The sequence below is a fragment of the Rhipicephalus microplus genome, chromosome 3 (genome assembly GCF_043290135.1).
Source record: "Rhipicephalus microplus isolate Deutch F79 chromosome 3, USDA_Rmic, whole genome shotgun sequence".
NCBI lineage: Eukaryota > Metazoa > Arthropoda > Arachnida > Ixodida > Ixodidae > Rhipicephalus > Rhipicephalus microplus.
This window is the reverse complement of record NC_134702.1, coordinates 20583279-20604017: the sequence shown is the minus strand read 5'-3', so window position 1 is coordinate 20604017 and position 20739 is coordinate 20583279. Positions and strand designations below refer to the sequence as shown.

Genomic DNA, 20739 nt, shown 5'->3' with positions numbered 1-20739 from the left:
GTTAGATTTCGTTAGTTACTTGGTTTCACGGCGTTGCAACCGAGCATGTAGCAACTTGAGCCAAAGCTAGTCAGATCCGCAGCGTAAAAAGAAACTGGCGCCTGTCGCATTTATTTTACAGCGTCTACCAGCTGAAGATAAGTTTTTAAGCACTTGTTTAAGTTATTAGTGAAAATAAAATACGCGAAAAGTTTCCTTCCAGTCGAATCAAATGTAGTTTTTATACAATTACTTTATTAGCTGTGCCGTCGAGTGTACGCATTTCTCCGTCGAATGAATTCTGGCGACGGCATTATACGTGACGAATGGCGTTTGGGCGAACGCCATTTTGTTCATCCAGGTGGCACCGCGTGAATGACATTCAATCTGAAAGCGTTAGGATATAAATGCCATTTTCTCTCTCTGTGTGGCACGGGTGACAAGCCACTATGGGGGAACGTTGCGAGAAACTTGGGGATGTTATTAGAAACTCTGCCGTTGGTTGGAGCATGTGGCTGACTCCTTTTTTTGAGTACAACCGTATGAATGCTTTTGAGCGCCACTTCTCTTAGTGATTTCACTACGGGAAATTTGTTTTTCCCAGCAAATGTGTTTAGAAAAAGGGGTTAATGATTTAGGGTACTTGGTAAATGTTTAAAAAAAGTGGTTGACGATTTCGGGTACTAGGTACTTTACTATCCACGGGAAAAAGTGGTTGACGATTTCGGGTACTATAGGCACTTTACTATCCAGGGGAAAAAAGTGGTTGACGATTTCGGGTACTAGGTACTTTACTATCCATGGGAAAAAGTGGTTGCCGATTACGGGTACTATAGTACCCGAAATCGGCAACCACTTTTTGCTCTCCCATGGATAGTAAACTACCTACTAGGTAGTCTACTATCCATGGGAGAGCATGAAGCCGTCCCGTGGGACTCACAAACCCATTTCTGTGTTTAGAAAAAAGTAATTAACGATTTAGAGTACTTTGTGCTCCACTATGGGAGAGCTGAAAGCTGTCCTGTATGGCGGTGGTGGTGTATAGCTCGCGAAAATCCTGGTCTGCAAGAAGAACCCTTCGACCAAATTGCTATATATACATCTATACGATCCAACTGGTGTCATACTGTCTTGGCAAGCCTGCGTGTCTGCTCAGGTTGTCACCCAGAGTTAGCTGCTATACACATTTATATATGATAGTCCAAGCTAAAAATAGTATTCACATCCATCAATAAGCCGCATTCGCATCCTTTGAATTGGGGCGATGAGGGTACTTCCGTGCTATAGGAAGGATTACCGGGATAACGCTGGCGAGCTCTCCTCTTAACTTTCGGTTGGCAGCTTTCAACGGGAACACTAATCGCAGAAGCCCTCGAAAGTGTTTCTGTGAATTCTTTAGAAGTGATGGTAGTCCTTCAAGTCAAAATAATTTCGCCAGGAAGCGCATGGCGCTGAGCCGCGCCCCCAATTAGGGCTGCCGAAGTTGCGTCTCTTGCTTTCTTCAAGCTCTCTCTTTCTCTCTCTCTCTCTAAAAGGGTGAAATTGCTCATTCTGGTTGTTTACGAAACGTGTACAGTGAACGCACATTATGCGTGCGGTGGCTACTCTGCATGGGATATCCCATGCGTGAAAGTCTGGCAATCCCTGTGACATCTTTGTGAACTATGTGACATACGCTGTCACATAATTCGCACACACGTATGTATACATTGGTCTATCTGTATGATTAAATAGGACATGCACGAATCACCCCACAATTAAGCGATCGTGCCTCCCAAGTACACAAGTAACCGCTGTTGCGTCTATTTTATGAAAGCTTTTCGGAAATGATGTTAAAAAACTGTGATGAAAGTGGCGCCTACGGTGACTTTCATTTGCTTCTTTTAGTTTTTTTTAACATTTTCTTGTCATAGTTACTCAAGTGGCTTCGCACGCCACGTTTATTAAGTCACCTGAATGAGCGAAATTCCCGCTGCGAAGCTGTCATTGCTCGGGCTTTCATGTCCAGGGACCGTCGTAGATTGCAGTGGGATTTACCCACAAAAAGTGCATAAAACCCACTACGGATTTGTGCCACTCCCGTTACCACTCCCACCAGTGCCGTATACCCAGAATTTTTTTTTGGGGGGGGGGGGATTTTCATTATTTCAAGGAGGGTACCCCATTAAAATGGTCATATCCTGCTCTCTATGCCATTGTAAAAAAATATTGGGGGAGGGGGGGGGGGCATTGTGCTGGCCCCTGACTCCCGCTGCTCTTGAAATCGTCCTCTACCGCTGAGGATGGGCCCCTTGCCACCCCTACCCTTGCTTCTGGACTGCTGCTCGTTGATGACGACCGTGCCACTGCTCACTTAAGCTTTTCTCTTCTTTCCACTTTTCTCCCTTTTCCCTTCTCCGCAGGCACTGCGCCGTGCTCCCGACCAGGTTGCAGAAATTAGGTGCCTTTTCTCATCTTCTAACCACTACCACCACCACCACCAAATTGTCCAAGGTAGAGTGCCTCGTGGCAGGCGCGCGCATCTAGGCACCCTATAATAGTCCAAGGCGTACCTCGCCTCCTTCCCTTCGGGCCGCACACGCCCGAGAAAAGATCGAGTAAAAAGGATGCCGTGCGCCCGGCACTTTGAGGTCACGAATGACACGCGCTTCATCAACGTTACATAGCGTGCTTGATTGACAGGAAAGTGGCAGCGCCGAGTTTTCAGGAGAGGAAGCGCAAACAAGCCAGACGACGTCGGGTGCACAGGAGCATGCGCGGCCTTGCAAACACGCAGGCCTGCTCTACCCGGGTGGCAACGTTGGAAGGTGTGCTTGTGTAAACACACGAAGACCCACGCTCATGCACTCAGGGCGCATTCGTCATATCTTTTCATAAGACGAAGCGCGTTTCGACTGATAACACACGCCTGCATTAAACGACGCACTCTTTGTGCCCGGTTTCATTTTGTGGTTGTCTAGATTTTTTTTTTACGTGGCTGTTGCATTATCATATCTTCATATAACCACATGCATCAGAACAGCCACGACTGAGCGTGCGTCGTTGATGCAGGCGCGTTTTATCAGTCGAAGCGCGCTTCGTCTTATAAGCGACCTGAGGGAGCGCCGATCTTCGGCTAAACAAGCACACCTTCTACCGTTGTAACCAGTGCAGAGCATGCCTGCATGTCTGTAAGGCCGCGCATGCTCCTGTGTACGTGACGTCACAACCAGCAACGGCCGCAAGGTGTCATGCAGAGCAAGGCCGGTCGCTCGTGCGCTATGCACAGACCTATAGCCGTGGCTGTAATGCTGTCACGAACCTCGCACTAGGAAACTGCGGAATCGTTACCAGAGCAATGGCACATTTTTCTAGTGTATACCTCACTATCAATTAATGCACGCCTAGTCCGGCCCGACTTCCCGCACCGCAGTCTACGCTGGCTCTGTCGCCTTTCTCCAGCGGGCAGATGGGAAAAGTTACGTCATTGTGCATCGCTTTCCGCCTTGGTCTTCCGCATATTAGAGGCTAAAGGCAAAAAAAAGCAACTATAAAGATCCCTCGATGATAAATCGCGCGGGAGCACGCCGTTTCCTTCGACCTTCGCCGGCAGTGCCGCAACGGACGACATTGTTCGGGCACGAATGGTTGCCGCATTGGTTCGAGCAAGGACGTTCTTACGAGAGGTGGCCAGGCTTTCCTTCGTGAATCCATCATGTGGGTCTATAGACCAAAATGTTCATGGTTTGCAGGGGGCAGGCATATCTTTCGTGGGAGGCCGCTGTTCTAATGGAATGGATGGCTACGATAATGTCTGGCCTGTCCTTACTGCACGCTGGCCGGCAGCGTTGAATCGCCGTCAGTCATGGAGTATCCATGCATGTCCGCAACCCGCAGCACTGGCTGCGCTAACTATGATTGCCGAGGTTACGATTATGAACACTTCCTTTAAGCGTGGGCTTGAGAGTAGAACTAATCTGGTCCATATAGTGTCCCGCACTCGAATGTTTCGATCGATGCGAGATTAAACGACACGAATGTGCACCGCACAACGAAATCAGCATACTATCAACACACGCGCGCGCGCACCTAAATGAGAGTAACGAAACACGCCGAAGTTGTCTGTGCTTGTTTAAATGTTTATGTTGAAAAACATGTTCTACGAGCCAAGCACCACGCAACGGGAAGTGCATACTGCGTATGCTTTTTGAAGAGGTTGCGTTGTGCTTTCTTAACGGCGTATATGCGTCGTCCTTGGGATTCGTTTTGGATGCACGCCTTCCTCTCCTCGGACCAGCCGCGACCTGCATGACGATGAGGAAACAATGTGGCGTGCCAGCTTGAGTGTGCGCGAGCGCGACCTTGTGGTGCCCTTGAAAAGGACAATAACGTTTTCTTTTTTCCTGAACGAGACTAGAAAGAAGCGACTAGAAAGGGCTGCTGACCAAAAGTCGGGGTTTTGAACCTGGCCGCGGCAGTCACAATTTGATGGAAGCAAAATGGTATACAGGCCCGTGCACTGTACGATGTCAGTTCACGCTAAAGAACACCTGATGCTCGAGGAGGAGGGGGAGAAAAACTTTATTCATCCCAAGAGGGAAAGGTGCGGTGGTGGAGTGTCAGAGGAGCCTATGCTCGAAATTTCCTTAGCGTTCCACTGCAGCCTCTCACAATCATATCGTGGTTATCGAACCTAAAATTTCGGATATTAATATATTTCACAATTACAAACGTGCACACACTCGTTGTAGGGGCCTGGCCAGAAATCGCCTTCGCGCGAGGGAAAGGGGGGAGGGGGATATACGTGTCAGAAACGGATACGTATTGTCCTATCAGTAACGGCCCACCACTGTATAGAGCCCGAGAGAGAATCAGTTATTCGGAAAAAAAAATGTCACAGTTTCGCCGCAAGGGCGAAGCAATCAATGTGATAGCAATAACTTGGAATGTAACGCTGAGAATGGCTAGCAGATCGAAACGTGCTATCGGCGTCAAATGAAACGCGGACAGCGTAGCGCGTGTTTCAAGCATTAGAAACAGTATAGTGTTGGCCGTCCAATCATCACCATTGACAGGCGTGCGCATCCGGTTCGGCAGCACTGCGCGATTCCCCCTACTGTGCGTTATCTCCGTTTCTGCTCTACTTTTCGTATGGTGATAATGGTGGCCATCCTGGGCGTGCCGAGCGCTTTTGATCGTATCACTCGCAATTCCTTGCTTTTACTTCAGCATCGCAGTGCAATCGGTGACTTGGCACGATAAAATGAAAAGAGAAATACAATCGGTTGGCGGTCGATTTTTAAAACGCTCGTCGTATCTCGTTCGCCAGCGCTGCTTCACCTGCACCCTTCTTTCAGAGGCCGACCCGAAAACGCATCACTTTAACTGTAAATGCCGAGCGTTTGTTCGGAAGAGAGCGCGCGAAACGTTTCGCTTTACGGGCACGAAGCGAAACAGCGTGAAATTGCAAGCATTATGAACCGACTTTTGTCTACAACAAGTAGAATTAGCCAGGAATTCCATGATGATGGACTCCGTGATGAGTGGGCGTGGGAACAGCGCAGAAATGCGGCGCCGTAACTTTGCTCGCTTGTTCACACAGGTTGCTTCACTTCTTCACTTCTGCTCGTGGCTACCACCGACTGCTGGGCATGAGCCACGGACAGTGCTTCTGCCTGATAGCGACCAGTTTTCGGCCAGTCCAGGATTTGGCCGGGAACACCCCTGCAACGTCTTCCCGAGCCAGGCGGCCACTTTATCGGTCGTGACGTCATCGCAAGCCCAGGATAAAAACGGATGGCACGAACCTGGCCTCTCCAGTGGGCGTGGGAACAGCGCAGAAATGCGGCACCGTAACTTTGCTCGCTTGTTCACACAGGTTGCTTCACTTCTTCACTTCTGCTCGTGGCTACCACCGACTGCTGGGCATGAGCCACGGACAGTGCTTCTGCCTGATAGCGACCAGTTTTCGGCCAGTCCAGGATTTGGCCGGGAACACCCCTGCAACGTCTTCCCGAGCCAGGCGGCCACTTTATCGGTCGTGACGTCATCGCAAGCCCAGGATAAAAACGGATGGCACGAACCTGGCCTCTCCAGTGGGCGTGGGAACAGCGCAGAAATGCGGCACCGTAACTTTGCTCGCTTGTTCACACAGGTTAGTAACAATACTCCTTTATATGCAAAGAAGTCCAACAATGTGTGCTTGATGCTGTTCCCACGCCCGGGAGTCTTGTTGTCTCTGTTAAGCGAATGTGTAGATGTTATATCTATGCTTGTTTTGCTATCTGGCGACGTTGAAGAAAACCCAGGGCCCAATAAAAAAGTTCCTGAGACTGACGTATCGAACAGGGCTCATGAGCCAAAATTTAGTGACATGTTTGCTCTTCTGCAGAGCGTGAACTCTCGAACCGAAAAAATGGAACAGGACCAAGTGAAGTTAATATCTAGCGTGAATGAAATTAAAAACAACCAGGAAGCAATCGAGCGCAAAGTTAACGACATCGACCGTAGGCTCGCCGCTGTCGAAGCAAAAGCGTGTGACAACGCCGAGGTCGGGCATGAACTTTTGCAGCTAAGGCAGCTAACCGACCATCTGAGCAGAGAAAACGCTAGGTTACACGATGAACATTCTCAGCTTGAGGATAGAATGAGACGCAGTAACCTCTTGTTTTACGGTTTGACAGACTGTCCGCAGGAGAAATGGAACCAAACTGAAGAAAAACTGGTTAAAGAGATCAGTACCGTTTTTAAGTCACCAGTGCCGAGCGAAGCTCTTGAGCGAGTACACAGGCTAGGAACGTACAGGCCCAACCAAAATAGACCAGTTATTGCTAAGTTTGCATCTTTTAAGTTAAAGCAGGAATTACTATCGCTCAGCGGAAAATTCAAACAGAATGGCATCACTGTAAGTGAGGATTATTCCCTTCAAACACGGCAGGCGCGAAAGAAGCTTGTAGAATTTGCCAAACAACGGGACGTTTCTTTCAAGCTTCGGTACAATAGGTTGCACATAGGTGATAAACGTTACAGTTACAATTTTTCTGACGACAGTGTGTACGAACTTGGCGGCGCCTCTGGGGATTTCGTTAATCGGCAGCTTTCAGGCGAACCCTCAGTATCCAGAGCACCGTTATCAGCTGCAAACTCGCCGCAGTAGCGACACGCGAGGGGTGGGGGGCGGTGCCCAAATAATTCGCTTTCTTTTCTTTTCACGAACATCAGGAGTGTCTTATCGAAACGCGATGAACTAAATGCGGCGGTCGACTCATGTGACGCTGACGTTGTATTGCTAACTGAAACGTGGCTTACTTCTAAAATTAACAGCAGTGAATTGTTTGATTCTACAAAGCGTTTCAATGTGTATCGTCGTGATAGAGGTGATAGATGCGGTGGTGGTGTACTCGTTGCTGTAGCGGATCATATTTCTTCGTCTTTGGTGCCTGTTGTAACCAATTTAGAGATCATATTTGTTGAAATTTGCACATGTTATAAAAAGATTATCTTGGGTATCTGCTACCGTCCACCGTCCTGCGATCCGAGCTTTGTTAATAGCCTTCATGATGTGGTTAACTTAGTTATGGAACGTTTTCCTAATGTACCAGTCCTTTTAGCCGGAGACTTTAACTACCCAAACATATTTTGGTCCAGTGATGTACCTCAGTTAAGTCCGTTCTCTACTGACAGTTATAATTTTTTGAGCTTTTGTTCTGATTTCAACTTTACGCAAATTGTCACCCAACCAACCCGCATTACACCTACTACTTCGAGTGTTTTAGATCTCGTGTTAACCAACGTGCCTGACCTGTTCATGTCTCCACTTTGTTTGCCTCAATTAAGTGATCATTCTTTGCTCCATTTCACTATGGATGTTTGCGTTCCTCACCATGAAAATTATACTAAGCACATTAGAGATTACGCTGCTGCCGATTTTGATGCCATCAATAGAGAACTTTGTTTATTTCTGGACAGCTATCTTGATGAATTCGAGGCTCGTTCCGTTAATTCGAACTGGATTTTGTTCAAAGAAAAAGTAGCATACCTGACTGAAACGTTTGTTCCCCTGCGGCTAGTCACCACCAACAAGCATGCTCCCTGGTATAGCCAATCTTTGAAAAGGTTGGCTAATAAGAAAAAAAGGCTATTTCGGTCCGCTAAAGTTTCTAACTCGCAGGCCAGATGGGATTCTTACTACGTCGCTAATGGGGAATATAGGAGGGCCATAAAAGCAGCAAAGGAAACCTACTTTAATAACACACTCCCCAATATGTTAGCCAACAACCCGAGACAATTTTGGAGGGTGGTGAATAAAAAAGATACTCGCGAAATAACACTTAAAACTTCGGACGGGGTAATCCACAAAGATGACTGCGCTGTTATTCTCTGTGACACCTTCGCGGCGGCAGTGTCAGGTCTCCTCAACAAAGGTTCAAACCCTGTTTGTCAAGCTAGTGGTTATCTCCCGATGGAAGCAATTCGTTTCGACACAGCAGGTGTACAAAAAATAATAGAAAATCTTAAAATCTCGTCTTCCGCCGGAATAGACAACATTACCTCCAAGTTTTTAATCAACACTAAAGTCTACAGCGCCATAATCTTAACAAAAATATTTGAGCAATCTCTGGAAGTGGGTTGTCTTCCGGATGATTGGAGTGTGGGAAGAATTATTCCATTCTTTAAGTCAGGTGATAAACTTTGTCCGGAAAATTACAGACCAGTATCAATCACTTCGATACCATGCAAAATTATGGAACACGTAATTTATTCGCAGCTTGTAAAATTTTTAGAGGGCAATTCTTTCTTTACTGATTCGCAGCATGGATTTCGTAAAAACTTTTCCTGTGAAACGCAACTAATATGTTTTATACATGATTTGCATTCTATTCTCGACAACGGCACACCCATTGACTGTATCTTTTTAGATTTCTCAAAAGCGTTTGACAAAGTACCTCATGATTTACTCATTTTAAAATTACGGAGCCTCAATATAGATGATAACGTCCTCGCGTGGGTGATTGCTTTTCTCAGTAACCGTTCCCAATTTGTAACTGTTAATAACTTTGATTCGCCCAGGGTCCCGGTTGGCTCTGGGGTCCCACAGGGCTCTGTGTTGGGACCATTGCTCTTTCTGGTCTATATAAATGATTTGCCTCTAAACATTACTTCTTCAGTGAGTCTTTTCGCAGATGACTGCGTAATTTATCGGGCAATTAAGGGTCATTCAGACGTTCTAGAATTACAGGCTGATATGGATCGGGTTCAGGAATGGTGTGAGACTTGGGGCATGGCGTTAAACGTTAACAAATGCAAGTACATGCATGTTAACCGACACAGCACTAGTATCAGGTCGTATCATATTAATAATGTTCTTCTCGAAGTAGTAAATTCTTATAAGTATCTGGGTATCCACATAACTTCTACATTGTCTTGGAAGACACACATTGAATATATTGCAGGTAAAGCTAATAGCACGTTGGGTTACCTTCGAAGAAATTTTAATCAGGCACCCGTTTCCTTGAAACTCTTACTCTACAAAGTATTGGTACGTAGCAGATTAGAATATGCAGCATCTGTTTGGGACCCTGGTCATGACTCGCTTATCTATGAATTAGAACAAGTGCAGAATCGGGCAGCGCGCTTCATCCTTTCAAATTACCATCGCACCTCGAGCGTCACATCAATGAAAACTACACTAGCATTACCCCTACTGTCTCTTCGCAGGAAAGTGGCTCGGCTGTGTATATTCCATAAAATTTCCTTCACCAATCCGTTACTCAGAAGCAGATTATTGGCCCAACCAACTTACGTTTCCACTCGCATTGATCATCGCCATAAAGTAGGACTTCCTTTAGCGCACACCAAGTGTTTTCACGATTCATTTGTGCCAAAAACATCTGTATGTTGGAATCATCTTCCTTGTGATATTGTTGGTATAAAAGATGCCGCTTTATTTAAAACTGCCGTCACTAATTTTATTTGTACGTAGCCTCAGTTCAACCCTGTAGCAAGTGATGATTGCAATTTTTAAGTTGTTGTATTTTGCTTTGTATGCTGTACATGTATGTATGTACCCACTCCCCTCTGTAATGCCCTCGGGCCTTGAGGGTAACTGAATAAAATAAAAAAAAAATAAAAATAAACGGTGCTACAATACTCGCCTTTGGCTGCAATAGCTTAACCTCTGTTTTTTTTTTGTTCCTTTCAAATAGCATACCTGGAACACAAGCAGAAATATTGCACTGTAGGGGGATCGCGCAGTGCTGCCACACCGGATGTGTGGGCCTGTCTGTGCCAATGACTGGTCGACGGCACACACTATGCCATTGATAAGGCTTGTGCCACGCGCTCCGCTGTTCGCGTTTCATTTGATGCTCATAGTACGGGGCGCTGCTCACGCAAAAATTACGCACGAACACAACACACACAGTACGAGAGCTAACTAACAACGTTTACAGCTCGATGCTCCACGCGCTTTTTAAACAAAAAAAAAAACGACGCACTTAACGTAATCACAGGTACAGATATGAGTGCGAACTAACGAGTGTCCCAGTTGTTACTTCGCTGTGTTTGAAAAGCGCGCTCTTTTTTGGCAAACGGGGCCTGCCCAGCGAGCGAAGTGACTTTCGTGGCCCGGAAAACTAACGCAATCGTTCCGGTGAAAGGCCAAAGCACACGAGTCTCCCCACCGTAGGATAGGCGCGCGCGCGCACAAGCACCTAACATCCGCGCCCCCATCCGCGGGGCAAAGTACGCGTGGGAGATAAGCGCGCGTTGGCGCATCGCGATGAGCTGGGGGCCGAACGTGGGCGGTTTTTGTTTTCTTTCTTGAGTTTTCATATATATATATATATATATATATATATATATATATATATATATATATATATATTGTATACAAATACGGTGCATGATGGCGGTGGGGCGGTGGCGGCAAAAACCATCCGAGACTGTCCATGTAATTGCTATCGCAATAAAACGGGCGCGTACAGATACGCGCGTCCGACGGGTGATATTTTCGAGGAGCGATTTTTCTCGTGCTCTCGGGTGCCGATGTTTCCCGCGTACGACGCCGAAATCTGCGAGTTTCCCTCTAGAAGAAGAAAAGAAAGAACAGTGAAGAACGCAGACGGTCACGTGTACTTCATTGCCCTTTCCTTCTTACTAGTCTTCTGAGCGAACGAAGCGTGGGAAATGTGGAGCTCTATCGCGATAACTGCCCGTCGTCCCCCTCTGCGTGTTAGACAAGAAGAGGGAGGGCAGGAATGAAGGGGGTATAGGTTAAGACCCAAGTGGTCCGTCCAGTCGGTCGTGAAGCCCTTATCGGCGGAAAACCAGATGTCCGCCGGCGCGCCTGCGTAATGTACTATATATACAGTGACGTATAGGCCGCGGCAGGTGCACGGCTTTTGGAGGCTGCTGGGATTCTTAAACAACTCCTCGCGCCGTCATCTGGCGAATCTGTGTTCTGCATATACGTGCGCAGTAGCCCCCCCCCCCCCTTCCTTTCTCTCTTACCTTCTGTTGAGGTTTACATTCAGGCCCCTTATGCAACGTGAATAAGTAAACGTTGCTGAGAGTGAATTGAAGATGGCGCGGATATGTGCGAGAGGTTAGAGAAGGGGAGGTGAAGGGGAAGTGGCATGCATATAGTCGGGTGGGTTTAAAACGACGCCGACGTCATTCGAACCGAGATCAAGCCGCGCTTTTGAAGCGTAGTTGCTGGTTGGAGCTGTGGATGGTGGAGGTGGTTGCACTCTCGTACTTTCTCTCTCTATCTCTAGTTTGTTTGAGTCTAGTGACATGGACAAGGAACGTTTACTGTCGGGCTAGTGGGTGCATAGCTGAATTTCCATTGATGGCCCGAATGTTAGACAGAGAAGGAGACACTTGAGAAGACAAGACACCTGCGTTGGCCTTTCTCTTGCGCGTATTCTTCACTGTCTAACATTAGCGCCATCAATTCAAGTTCAGCTGACATAGACTAACTTAAATGAGTGAGGCCAGAGCATTTTACCCGTCGAAAACATTACATGGTAGCCCAACGCAGTTTTGTAGGTGTTTCCGTCGGAAAGAAGAAGCAGCATGAAGGGAAGGAAGTTGATTGATTGATTGATATGTGGGGTTTAACGTCCCAAAACCACCATATGATTATGAGAGACGCCGTAGTGGAGGGCTCCAGAAATTTCGACCACCTGGGGTTCTTTAACGTGCACCCAAATCTGAGCACACGGGCCTATACAACATTTCCGCCTTCATCGGAAATGCAGCCGCCGCAGCCGGGAATCGAACCCGCGACCTGCGGGTCAGCAGCCGAGTACGTTAGCCACTAGACCACCGCGGCGGGGCAGGGAAGGAAGTACACCGACCAAGCAAAAGTATAAATGAAACTTTTTTTTTTATTGCAAAGCCTTTCTTAGCGAACTTCGGCGACTTTGAGCGCATCTATCTATCTAGCCGCTTAGGTTTGGGGGCTCTCGTGGGCACCCCCTTAACTTGGCGTGAACCAAAATTAGCATGGGAGGGTAGCATAGTTTGGCGAACATGACGCGCCAGTCAAGACATCAATTATGCCACGATCCCGTCGCGTACGTCGTCAAACACTTCCCGCCAGACAGTGGCACATACCCACGGGCGGCTATGTGCCACAGGTGATTGACACTTAGTAGCTACTGCAGGAACGACGAAAACACAGATGGGAAATTTTGACGCGCAAGCGTTAAGTTATACTCCACATCGGTAGCGTCGACCCGACGAATGCAAAGAATAAATGCCAGGGTCCCAGCTGGAACCGAACCCAAGCATTCTGCGTGGCAGTGAAGCATCTTACCACAGAGCTACGCCATGTCTCGGAATTGCTTTTCAAATAGTCGCTAATCTTCGTGAAACATCATTAGTGGTTGCAGTGCTGCCTACCCAATTTTATAAACATCACACATGTGCTCTTTTGATACAGCCGTCGTGTCGGGTTAACGTCAATTGTGGCTAGTTGCCGTGCGCTAAAGTGGATTTATGTAGCAGTGTCCAGGGCCAACATCCTCGCGAGCATCAGCGCTTCGTATCAGCTTCTGGTGTTGCTAATGCGCATGTTCCAGTCGGCATCGTTGCGCAAGTGCAAACAACTGTCTATATAAACATCTGAAGCTCTTCCACATATGTCTGTGCGTGCAACGTTTGTACACATATTCAGCGTCATTTAATGACGTGTCACTCAATAAGAAAATCGCAACACGGTCACCTTCCCTCCGCATGCTTTGCATAACGTCGATTCCCAGGTACGTGGGATCTGCCTTTTTTTTACATTCTGACTTTCAGATATATATATATATATATGTATATATATATATATATATATATATATATATATATATATATATATATATATATATACGTATACATATATGGTGCATGACGACGGTGGTGGCAGTGAGGCAAAAAGCAGCCGAGACTGTCCATATAATTGCTATCGCAATCAAATGGCGCGCACGACGGGCGATATTTTCGAGGGGACAAAATGGTACATTGTTCTCAGATTCCGTTTCCATGTAAAGATTGGGTGAAATGGATGAAAATTGATCGCGATCGGATTCGCTACTCTACGAGGTGAAAAGGCAAGAAATGTAGATATAAAGGAGGAGTAAAAGAGAAAACTGATGCACATGCGTGCACCTAACAGGGATCATCGCGCATGCCCAGAAGATCCCCATCTGTGTGCTATTTCACGGTCCGATTATATTGCGATTGTTTTAGGTTCGCCTAATTTAGCAAGCCTCCGTCGCGTCAAGAAAGGAGTGTTAATTACTTGCTTATGCAGTCATTCTGTGCTCCGCCAGCTCCTTCAACAACGCACTCTAATAACGAAGCGCCCCTTTGTTCGGAGGCATTCCTCGATTCCTGCTGTACATTTTCATTAGCGAACAGCCCCCACGTCGTATATACTCGAGGCCAGACTTACTGATCGCCACGATAAGTCACGGCCGATTCTTTTATTGGCGCTCATTTGAATAGTAGAGCGAGATAGACAGAGAAGTAAAAGACATACAATGAGGTTATTTGCATAGTAAGTGTGAATAACCTTCCCTCCCCTTTCAAGGACAGACGGAGTTGAGGTAAGCGCCTGGTAGGAACGGCTATTTCTTGTTCGCTTCGAGTCCTGCAGCGCCTCGCGCTAGCGCGCACAAACTGTTATCAACCGTGTATCTTGTCTGAACCTTAGCTTCTCGTGAAATTATCGTGTGGAGCATCTTTCCTTGCTATACACGCCACCCAGTCGGTTCATTGTTTGGTATTCCCCATCGCTCGTAACACGTCATATATATGGGGTGTCCCACATAAGTTGAGCCAAGAATTTGAAAATGAAAGGCACTTAAGAGGCGAATTGAAGCAAACGCATACTACTCGCACTAGCCTCTAGGTACTCGAGCTATTTTTTTTATTTCTCCCCATACTAATTAATTATTAATTACCTATTATTTAGTTAAACAAAACTCTTTCCCTGTTTCATAAGCTGTTTCATTCGCCCCTCAACCATCCTCCATACGTCATCCCTCCGACGTACATTTCGCACCGCACCAGCCACCCCCTCCAAGTCTCCCGTTACCGCACTAGGACTGCTACCTTCTCCGCATCCTTCTTTCCGCGTGCTGTGAAGGACTGGAACGACCTCCCAAACCACGTCGTCACAATCACCTGCCCATCAACTTTCGCTAAAAATGTAACAACTCATCTCTGTTAGTGAAACTTTATGGCAATGTATATACCCACACCTATGTAGCAATATTTTATACTTTGAATGTAGCAAAAGTTTTATATCCTGTATACCAACCCCTTATGTGGCAAATGTTTTTTATATCCTGTACATCCACCTTTTATGTAATACCCCCTTGTGGGGTCTTTAAGGAAATAAAATATGATGATGATGATAGGCTGGAAACCCGTGGAAACCCAAAATATGAGCACTGAGATGTAGAGCTCTTTCAGAAACCACCGACTAAATTGTTTCCTGTACGATACGTCTCGCGCTGTTGTAAATAAAGCCCGCGAAATGTGAAAAGAAGCCATGCAACGGACTGCGAGTGCACTGCTATAGTGATGCTGTAGGCTTTCTTTACAACGCGGAAAAAATAACGGCGCTAGATGTATCGTACAGGAGACAATTTAGTCGGTGGTTTCTGAAAGTGCACTACATCTCAGTGTTCATATTTTAGATTTTCAGCACATAAATAAAACGGGTAATTAATCATTATCAATTTATTAGTGTGGGGAGAAATAAAAAAATAGCCTGAGTACCTACAGGCTAGTGCGAGTAGTAGGCGTTCGGTTCAATTCGTCACAAAAGGTTTTTTTTATTATATATATATATATATATATATATATATATATATATATATATATATATATATATATATATATATATATATATATATATATATATATATATATATATATATATATATAATGCGACTCTTGTCACATTCGGTGATCTTTCGTTTTAATTTGTAAACAAGAACTATACGCGAAAAATATCGTACAGGCGGTTTCTGTAGGTTCTGTAGAACTCTGCGACCATACTTTGGGTGGTCATTTAGTAATAGTTAAGTTGGGAAATAAATGATTAATTAGCTGAGCCCCGCCGCGGTGATCTAGTGGCTAAGGTACTCGGCTGCTGACCCGCAGGTCGCGGGTTCGAATCTCGGCTGCGGCGGCTGCATTTCCGATGGAGGCGGAAATGGTGTAGACCCGTGTGCTCAGATTTGGGTGCACGTTAAAGAACCCCAGGTGGTCGAAATTTCCGGAGCCCTCCACTACGGCGTCTCTCATAATCATATGCTGGTTCTGGGACGTTAAAACCCCACATATCTATCGATTAATTAGTTGAGGGCAATAATATAATCTGAATAAGTATACGTTATAGTACTATCGCATACCCATATGCACTTATAGGTATGTGCTTGGTTCGTTCATTTATAGGTTTGCGTTTGGTTCGATTCGCTTCCGGCGCGCGTATAATTTTGAAGGTCTCGGCTCAAGTTACGTGGGACAACCTGTATAAGTTGTCAGATTGTCTCCGGAATTAAAAAAAAACAAAAAACTCGTGGGTTTAGAAAGTGTGCGAATATACAAAAGCGGTCGTTCGAATTAAGCGGAAATGCAGAGATGCGTTGTGTCAATGAAGAGCGGTGCGTATACAGAGAGCCACCTTCACTGCCGTACATGGCTGTGTAAGATTGCGTATATAGAAACCAAAGATGGGAGCTATCATATAAGTTGGGCGGGGATTGTTCCGAGGGCGCGCAAGCGGATCAAAAAGGTCGCCGTAAGGCAGAACCACCCTCGGCGAAATGTAAAGTGGTTGAAGGAAAGAAAAAAAAGTAGGCGTAGGGAAGGGGGTGGTCTTTCAATTAATTCCGAGAATTGTTCTGTCGGCCCGTGAGGGGGCGGCGGCCGTAATTTGCGAGTGCTTGCAGTAGTATATAATATATGCGTTCACAGTGCGACCACGCCACGAAGCGAAGAAGCAACAGAGGCGTCTGGGATGGTTCGGCGGACTTTGTTCGGCGGCGTACAGCGCTCCTTTCCCTGCACTCAACCTTGACCTCCTCCTCATCCTTTACGCCGAGGGCGCCTGTATGCGTTCGTGTGTCTTCTCGATGCCCTGCGAATACGAAAACGGAACGGATAAACGCAAGCGTGCATCATTGCCGGGCAGTTGTTGCATGTTTGTGTGCATAGGTGTACAGGTATAAAAGCTGTGGTCGGCGGCCATGTTCGAGGCAGTGCGGCGCTGGTTTGAGTTAGGCGCTGCTAGTTGTAATAGTAAGACGTTATAGTCTGCGCGGGCGTGCCGCGGATTTGTGCCTGTCGTGGCGTTAACGAGGAGGAATGCTCGGCCCTAATTAGGAAAATGAATGGGCGCCATTTGAATAGGAGCATGGTTTACTACAGGGCGCAGACAGTATAGATGGCAGTGGAGTCCAAAGCGATGAATGAACAACATAAATGTAAGGGGAGTCAAAGGCCGTGTGAAAGAGTAAGAAAGAAAGAAAGAAAGAAAGAAAGAAAGAAAGAAAGAAAGAAAGAAAGAAAGAAAGAAAGAAAGAAAGAAAGAAAGAAAGAAAGGGTTTGGTTGAATAGACGAGGAAGCGGCGGCTGGCGCTGAGTCTTGCTTTCCGCAAGTTTCAGCAGGGATCACAGGTGTCGCTTCGATCGCGCTACCTTCCCCTTTTTTTCAGGAACCAATTCATACGGCAGAATAGACAAATAAGAGCTGGTCGGAGACGAGTTAAAAAGCTTTTGGAATTACCGTTGCCGAAAGAGATCTCGAACATTTCATTACAGAAACAGCAGTTACCATGTGTTTCTCATTGCTGTGAAATCGGTGCTATCGAGAACGCAATGCATTTTCATTATTTGTCTAAATTGTTAGGATGGCTGAGTGTAACACATATATACGGTATTTTGTTGAGACGAGAGTGTTAGATGCCTCACCAAACACGAAAACTGAACGCCGGTGGCATCGGCGAGTCGTGCGAAATATTACCATTACGTTATCACGCGTCCATGTGACGTCAAAGATCGCCATAGTTTATGACGTCGCATGATGACATCATCGCATGACGTTTTCGCTTCTTAAAAGGCGAAGTGGTCAAAAGAGACAGTGCTAAACCAGTTGTGGTACATAAAACTTGCAACACCTTTGATGCTGGAGGTAAGGCAAAATCACATCAGACACGAAACCTTTCCCAGGGGCGCGGGGTATAGATCAATCTATAAGCTGAGACGAAGACGACGATAGCTTTCGTTTTCAAGTCATCTTTGGCGAATGCACAAGGGAATCTGTGATATATTCTTAACACGCGAATGTTATACGCCGGGGTACCACGGCTTCGCTGACGTATTTCCGTCACGGATATGACGTAGTAAAATAAATAGCAACAAATTGCAAAGAAAAACTGTTCTATTGCTGGGCGTCAACCATGAAATTTCTACAGTCATTGGACACGCGTTGATGCCGTCTTTTAACAAACGTTATCGATGGATTCCGCCTCTAGTGTTTGTAAAAGGAATGTGCTACAACCCTGTAGGCTTACATTGTATTTCGTTCAGGCTGCACTATACGCGCAACTGAGAATCCTTCGTCTAATGCCGACGTCCTCTTGGTGTTTCAGTACGTGGGCAGCTTCGACGTTTCGGACAACGACGTCTGGGTCAAGCCCGAGCTCATGGAAGCGCAGCTGTTTCGCATGAGGGTAAGTGGAGCTCTTCTATCGATGCAAAAGCGTGCTAAGGGTTCCCTTCAAGTGAGGAGGAGAGGGAGGCAATGTCTGACCGCATGGCCCCCCGCTCCCAATCCCGATGGGTGCTTTAAAAAAAACAGTAAAGCAATCTTGGTGCCGGGGATGTAAAAGTGGCAATGAAAGGACTGCGTGCTTACCACAGTGGCCTGCATGTGGTCTCTAAGTATTACAGGGGGGGGGGGGGCTATATTGTTAAAAACTTGTGTGGCCATAACCTTGCACATTGAAGAATTACTGGACATGTACAGTCAATAGTAAAAGTTTGCAGGACGTTGGATCCACAGCAAATGCTAATTTCTGCTGTGCCAGTGCTTAATGCTTGTAATCAAGTTGGTGACTGTGAAGGTTGCAATGTCAAGTGCAATGTGGAACATTTATTTGGAGCTTACATTCCCGGACAAAGCAGGAATTCAGCTTAATCGAACATCTCGTGTCCCGCAAACATTTGGTGCTGGGCGTACGTCTGAGTGAAGGTACGGAGCAGACTTGGCGCTATACCCTTCGGTTGAGTAAGAAGGATGGTATGACCGCCCCTCCCCTATCTTTCGTCGTGCACACGCCGATGGATCGACGTAATAGTATCTTCGCTATTTCGTTCTCGCTTTTTTGATATTTTTTTTATTTTATACCTACTTCTAACGCCTTACCTGTTGTGCGCCCTGCCCTCGATTCGACGCACAGCGCACCTTTTAAATGCGAAGCATTTTTTAGCGAACTTTGGCGACTTTGAGCGTATCTATCTATCTATCTATCTATCTATCTATCTATCTATCTATCTATCTATCTATCTATCTATCTATCTATCTATCTATCTATCTATCTATCTATCTATCTATCTATCTATCTATCTATCTATCTATCTATCTATCTATCTATCTATCTTTGGATTTCGTTGGATTCTAACGTTGGACGTTGGATTCATTTAACGTTGGATTTCCACCCCAGCCTTACATGGGTTTCGCCTTGATCAAGGCTTGTCCTTGATGGCTCATGTTTCACTATGGGCAACGTTGAGATGGGAGTCCTCGTATAATGAAGTAAGCTCGCTGTAGATCTTTGCAAAATTCATTAGACAATTGCACCTTAATTCACTCTCCGCCTAAAACAGTCAAATCTCAAATAAAAGTCACACTCAAAGAATGAAACGTCCCCTAAATGTTGTAATAAAATGCAAAACGATAAATTTCGTGCACAAAATGTTCGCAAAGTCAAAGAATAGATGTGTCACATTTCTGAAGGGTGTGAATGTGGCCATTGGAAGGTGTACTGCGTTATAATTTGCGTTAAAGCGTGACGCATGGCGTCTTTGTTACCTTGGAATCCCTTTTAGTTTCATTTGAATGTCTTGAGCTTTAGGTTGGGGCAAAGCAGTCCTTTATGTATTACATATTTTAGCGGGACGGCTCAGTGCTTTCTCATAGTTGAGTACAAAGTACTCGAAGTCATTGAACATTTTTTTTCTAAACACACTTTGGAACTCCCTTGAGTTTGATTGGGACGGCTTGATGCCAAACACGTTTTCTGCACACACATGTTGGCAGCTTTTGCTTTATTATTCACTAACTAGGGCAGTTTGTGGCTCTCCCACGGTAGAGCGTGTCAGTGCTCTAAAGCGTGCACAACTTATTTGATACACTCTACATTACCCCTTTCTTTCGGAACTCCTTGCCTTTCCTTATTGAAGAGCGTGCAATGCTTTAAGTTTTTGGAAATACCATTTTGGGTAGGTTAATATACGTATGTGTATAGCTGCCCCGCCGCGTTTGTATAATGGCTAAGGTGCTCTGTTGCTGACCTGAAGGTCGTGGTATCGAATCCCGGCTGCGGCGGCTGCACTTTCGATGGAAGCGAGAATGTCGTAGGCCCGTGCGCTGTGATTTGGGTCCACGTTAAGGAACCCCAGGTGGTCGAAATTTCCGGAGCCCTTCACTGCGGCGTCTCTCGTAATCATATGGGGATTTTGCTACATTAAACCCTTCATATTTATTATGTATGTGTATAGTCGGGATGGCTTGTACTGTGCCCCCGCAGTAATAAATGCGTAGAGTACTCTAAATCGTTTCCCTTTGCCTAAGCGCCTGAATAAATGAGCTCTTTTATCGAGGGGACGTCGTTTCTGTGAAAGAAATGACTTCTGCCAATTCTTGATGGAGCCTGGAATGAAACATTTCTTTTTGAAAAGAAGTATAATTACAAAAAAATGTCAGCTTAACCCAATAGTGTAGCTGATCTCCAGCGCGTTGGCATGCACAGTCGTGCAAGGCAAGTGAGCTCGTGCCTAAGGGCTCCATTCATCATTACATGTGTTCTTACTATTTTTCTAAATAGAAAAGTGGTAGAAAACTCAATAACTGGGCTACGATCGAATGACAAGGTTGCTGTTGTGGGGTCGCGATATGTCGAGCGCCACTGCTCTTGAAGTGAAAGTACTCAGTGGACACGATCGGAACAAACCAAACAATACACACACATTTATTTAACTATTTTAGAA

The 20739-nt window shown here is 46.0% G+C and overlaps 1 protein-coding gene across 2 annotated transcripts in view; it reads left to right on the top strand.

Moving 5' to 3' along the window:
• The window catches only part of LOC142803624 (uncharacterized), a 201287-nt gene that overhangs the window by 12017 nt on the left and 168531 nt on the right, over positions 1–20739 (top strand). The window contains exons 2-3 of one of the 2 annotated variants that reach the window (XM_075889027.1): positions 5561–6112; positions 18120–18200. In XM_075889027.1, the coding sequence (XP_075745142.1) occupies positions 5561–6112; positions 18120–18200 (633 nt within the window). The remainder of the gene's footprint in view (positions 1–5560; positions 6113–18119; positions 18201–20739) is intronic. The other variant, XM_075889028.1, reaches the window with a different exon arrangement.